The sequence below is a fragment of the Nicotiana tabacum genome, chromosome 18 (genome assembly GCF_000715075.1).
Source record: "Nicotiana tabacum cultivar K326 chromosome 18, ASM71507v2, whole genome shotgun sequence".
Taxonomy (NCBI): Eukaryota; Viridiplantae; Streptophyta; class Magnoliopsida; order Solanales; family Solanaceae; genus Nicotiana; species Nicotiana tabacum.
The window spans coordinates 141642688-141648472 of NC_134097.1; the positions used below are offsets into that span (position 1 = coordinate 141642688).

Consider the following 5785-nt stretch of genomic DNA (forward strand, 5'->3'; position numbering starts at 1 on the left):
CATTTATTTTGGAACAAAATAAAAAGAAAACTACCTCATCTAATTTGAAACAAAGAAAATATAAATTATGTTATGCGTCAAAAATAGTAGGTTCAGATGAATCCGGTGAACGAGCTCTGCATCTGCCACCGGAGGAGAAGAGAGATCGGGGGCGTGAACAGGGGCATGTTGGATGGTCAAAGTTGTCCACAAATACAGAATTAGAATATATATATATATATATATATATATATATATATATATATATATATATATATAAGAAGTACAATTTTTTTATGTATATATAGTAGATTATGAGCGTATTTCCTTTTTTTGTTTTAATAAATATTCTTGGTGAAAAATACAAAGTAAGAGCAGTTTAGCAAATTTTAAGTGCACAAGTTTATAGGACAAGACAAGATATGTAATTCCCAATGTTTAACGTAAATTAGAGTGCTCTCAAGTCTCAATGTCAACAAAAATGAGTAGAAAAATTTCATATGGAAAGACAGTGATCCAACATGGAAAGCGACAAGCAAACAATTCCATTCACAAAGTTTCCACCAAAAGAAGTCGAATTGAAATTAGCAGCAGTCCTCTCTCACTTTCTTTTCTCAATAATCTTGGATCCGTGCCGTGATTTGCAAGTCAATACAAAGCCATTTTGTCCTATGTTTCTCCATATTTTCACCAACTCACAAACTTTTCCTTGTCTTTAATCTATTATTTTCTCTTTCTTAGGAATAGGACAAAAGAATCAACATTTCACGGGCTTCAATCCTCAAAAAGTTATCCACCTCGAATCATGAAGAAAAGTGGAATCCAATTTATCCTATTCATCGCAGCTTGAACCCGAAATCTCTGGATGGATGGAAGATCGCATCCATGTCACCATACTCCTTGGTCACTTGCCTGTATCCTTCTATTGAACATTTTAGAGTGCTCTTAAAAAGCTGTATCTGATTTTGTCTCAAGTACATATGATTTTGTATCAGTACTTGAGATTACAGACTTATTCACCATATCAAAAAGCCTTTCGTATGTTCAAAATAGCTCATAGTTAGCACGATAATGCAATAATACATACGCCAGTTAAATGATAGAATATCAGTATCAACTTCTCGTACACACATTTTTTCATGAGGGGGTTGATCTTGAGCTACTCCACCCCTTCATTTATTTGGCCTTTGTGTTTAAGGATAATTTACAGTAGTTTGATTGACAACTTAACTTTAGGCGACCTAATGGTCAATACAGCACATTTCTAGATTATAAAACAACAAAAAAAATTTTAATGTATTCCCACAAGTGGGGTCTTGAGGAGAGGATGATATACGCAGCCTTATACCTACCCTGGACATGCAGAAATATTGTTTCTAATAGAAACTTAGCTCATTTCTAGATTATAAAGCGTCAAGCAAAAAATCAATCAATTCCATCCACTTTAAACAAAAGAAGTATATTGAAATTCTTAAAAGGAAGCAGCAGCCTCTCACTTTTTTTTTTCCCGAAGTCAACAGCTCATTTTGTCCTATGTTTCTTGGTATCACATCATGTTTTCACCCAGAATGACACCTTTTTCTTGTCTGTTACTAGCTGGAATTTGTTCTTTTCATTTAGCTTACAGAGATACTCCATATTTACAACTACCAAGGAGATTAAAAGAGGTTGTTCTGGTGAATGTTTCTGACTCTAAATTATGGCTTAATTAAAGATTCTAGACTTGGGGTTGAACCACTACTCTTTTGCTACCATGTTGGCTACTGCTACTACTTGAAATACTAGCACTGCTACTGCAAGACAAGTTACTGCTTCCTTCCTTTCTGGTGGATTGATTCTTTGGCCTTCTTGGAATGCATCTTGCTTTCACTTCATCTATCTCTTTCTCCCTCAGTTCCAACTTTGAGCTCCTGCAAACCAAAACACAAAAAACAAAGAAAATGAAATTTTGCATTTAAACAAAAAAGAAAAAGATTTGAGTTATATACAGTGACATATTGTCTCTTTTCGTCTTCTTGAGCCGATGGTCTATCGAAAACAGTCTCTCTATTCCCTCGTGGTAGGGGTAAGGTGTGCACACACAGTACCCTCCTCAGACCCCACTTGTGATATTTTACTGGGTTATATACACTCACATTATATATATATATTTACTGTAGTTTATACTTATCATTGAGAAAACACATGTAATTATGTTAAAAGGTAACCTAATTATGTACTTTTTCTCACATTCATAACACCATAACTCAAAGAAGATAAGAGGCATTGGTGAATGATTAGAGATAAACAGCCCCACATGAATAGAATAGTAGGATACATAAGTTAGGTATTTTTTTCCCTGCAAACTATGCTGTTGCAATTCTGAAAGATTACAGAAGTTATTGATGTTGATATGTACCATTTAGGAAGACAGTGCTATAAATTTTAGTTCTAACTTTGGAGGGCAATGTGATTGAGACATTGTACCAATACCCCTATACTAAGTATACTAAGTTACAAGAGGAAAGATCAGTAGATAAGCCAATCCAGAAATTGTACTTTTCAATCATGAAAACAGGACATATTTTCACAGGTTTGAAGTTACCCCTACTCGAATCTTGAAAAAAAAAAGTTGATCAATTTACTCACATATTGCCAATCAGTCATGAGGTTACCCTTTAAGTAATTCACGTGTAGTGATGAATAAACTTGACTAGAAGCTATTTTTTTCTTTAAGTGGAAAATAATAATTGCCCAATGCAAATAGCCAGAACCAGAAACTGCAGAACCTCTTTAAGTCTGAAAATTTACTCTCTTGAATAATGTTTCAGATTGCAGACTGATTGACCAGTGACCACATGAAAAAGCCTTTCATAAACACCAGATAACTCCTAGTTAACAAGATAAAGCAATAAGGACGCCAAATAATTTTTCCTAGGATTCTAGTGTTAATAACTATTTTGTGTGACAAAACTTAAACTTAGTATAGATTTATGTATTTATGAATAACTATACATGTAATCAGAAACAGCCTTCCTACCTTCTTAAAAGTAGGGATAAGACACACTACCCTTCCCAGATCTCACTTATGAGATTACATTGAATTTGTTGTTGTTGTTGAATAACTATACATATACCATGTATTATCTTCAACGTAATGTTAAAGAGGCCTTTGCAGTTACAGCTAATTTTTAACAACGATGATATTCTAGTTAGCTTGTGCATACCTTAACTAAGTACGACTTCTCGTTAGTACAAGTACTTCGATACTCTACTTACAAAAACTTAGTCAGATGAACAAAATCACTTTTTAGTTTTGCCTCTATTAAAACCTATTCTTTCATATAATTTTCATTGAGTTCATTGACCGCTAAATTGCACCTTTGAATCTCATTTTTACGGCTAGTTCATGTTGTAATAGTTATAACAATAACATACTCAATATATTCTCAGAGTCTAAAAAGAATAATGTGTATCTTATGGAAATAAAGAGGTTGTTTTCGATAGAAACTAGGATAAAGAAAAGCATCTAGCTAGTTCATGTTACATGAGTTGGATAAATTACTTAACTTTAGGCAAAGGGACAAATTTTGAATGAAACAGACATTATACATCGAATCTCTCTAAGCAAAGTAAGGTATTTTGGAACTAAGCAAAAGTGTTAGTCATGTAATAGTGATTTTTGACACGAAGCTAAAGAAACAAACAACAAATTTCACAAAGAGAAGTTAACTCACCGATCTGCATTAAATGAAGAAGATCTCTTCAGAGCTGGATATTCGTCCTTCTTTGTCTCTATTAAGCTTCCACTAAAGTACTCCTTATCCTCTAGCTTAACTCGTTCTATGATTCCTTGATACTCCACCGTAGTATTCTCTGCATCCTTCTCCACCTGATTCAATCCCGGTCCACGTGGCAACCTTGATTTGTAGTGTGAAATCAAGGAAAGCCCATGATCTTTCCCATAATATCCGGGCCCACAATCTTTGAAGGACATTGACCCACACGATAATAATTGCATGAACACGGAAGATGCTCTGCTGCTGCCCTTTCCATTTGATGATTGATTATTGTTAGCCGTTTGATCTTCGTTGACTGTTTCTGATCGTACGATTACTCTACCGTCGGCTTTCATCAACGTTTCGAGTGTTTCAGGGCTTGAATCAGATGGTGGTGGAGAAATTTCTCCTCGGCTCAGCTCCGTTGACTGGCTTTGACCGGAATCTCTCTCTTCTTCTTCTTCTTCGACGATTCCGATTTCTCTTCGCCGGTGACGGCGGTCGTCGGTTTGAGTTGACGCATCGGCGGCGGCTTTTCCCGTGGAATCCTCGCTAGACTCTGCCTTATACACTCTGTACTCGTGGAAATCAGCAGAACACCACGACTGGTTCCGCCGCCGTGAAACCGCCGGGAATTCACGATCTTCGCCAATTTTTCTCACTTCCGGCACCGGAGTTTTCGAACTGGAGAATTCTACTTCTTCCGATTGAGATGCAATTGTAATTTCACCGTCGACAAGTTCTGAGCCTTTGAGAACATACTCTTGACCGTGTGCTGGAAATATAAAATCGTGCTCCGACAAATCATGCCACACAAATCCATTTCTGTAGCTTCTGAATTGCTCAAAATTAGCAACAAAAAAAAAATCAAATCAAGTCCATAGATGAATGAAACTCGTGACACATATTTGAAATTGATAATAAAAACTCAAATAATTATAATTCACCTTTTGGCTGACCAGGAATACAGAGAAGCCATGCCTTTTCCTCGGAGAAAATTCAAGCGGTTAATCACATCTGGAAGAAAAAAAACTGTACATTCAAACCAAATGCTAAAAACACTTCCAAAACATAATTGTAACAACTTTTTTTATGACAATGGCGTCTCAATCAGCTTAAACGCAACTCAACTATTTCAACATATTGGTAACAACTGAAGCTCAACGTTATCATTTGTAATAGAATTGCACCAGATAAGCCTTGAGATCTATTATTTTTGTTAATTTGATATATGAAGTTAAGTTGGCTAGTGAAAATTTTGCTTACCTCGAAGATAAAGGCCGTCAGGGGAAGAAAGAGGAACTTCCATGAAATGGGGATGTTCGAGTTGGCCGTTTCTCGTGAGATAGTAAACAACGGGCAGCTTGCGTTCGGTTTTGGGTTTATGATTTGGAGTTTCAGTCCAAACTTTGGTACGTTCAGGGCTAGTTTCTCTATCTTTCCATTTCTTAGGCATTTGAAGTAGCTCCGTTGCTCTAACTGATCTCGACGAAACCGCCATTAATTTCTTAGAAAAAACCCAACGTTTAGAAGCAGAGAAGAAAATAGAACTTGGAGTATTTCCCTATATAAAGAAGCTGAAAGGAATGTTTTACGAGGCTGAAAGCTAGCTTGGAGTTTTGTGTAGTGTGGAGAGTTGAAAATATAGAGAGTGAATGCCGGGGGTTTTAAGGGGGGGGGGGAGGTAGGGGGGGGGGGGTAAGGGGAGTCTCTAGACGGTGAAACAAAGGGAGGGAGCAGAGATTTCAAAATAGGATGCGGCAGACAACAGCTACATGACAAATTTCATTTGTCTTACATTTTCCCTTACCTTTTGAATTATTTCCTCCTCTCATAATTTTTATTTTTTATTTATGAAAATCTTATATTTGAGACATACTGATCCATCTAATCAAGATTTTCATTGTAAATAAAAGGGCAATTCAATACACAAAGTATTCTGTGTTTTTATAGGATCCGTAAAACGGTGAAAAGCTTACGCTCGGATAAAGACAATCTATCCTAATGTACATATTAGTGGCTAATTTCACAGTTAAAAATTATAACTT

The 5785-nt window shown here is 36.0% G+C and overlaps 1 protein-coding gene across 1 annotated transcript; it reads right to left on the minus strand.

Annotated features, from left to right (window-relative positions):
- Positions 1–1422: 1422 nt before the first annotated feature.
- Positions 1423–5360, minus strand: LOC107767543 (protein SOSEKI 5-like). Its single transcript, XM_016586573.2, has 4 exons — positions 5004–5360; positions 4685–4754; positions 3696–4571; positions 1423–1889 (listed from the first exon to the last, which is right to left on the minus strand). Exons 1-4 carry the CDS (start codon positions 5236–5238, stop codon positions 1697–1699), a joined length of 1374 nt encoding a protein of 457 aa, XP_016442059.1. The 5' UTR covers positions 5239–5360; the 3' UTR covers positions 1423–1696.
- Between the last annotated feature and the right edge of the window lie 425 nt (positions 5361–5785).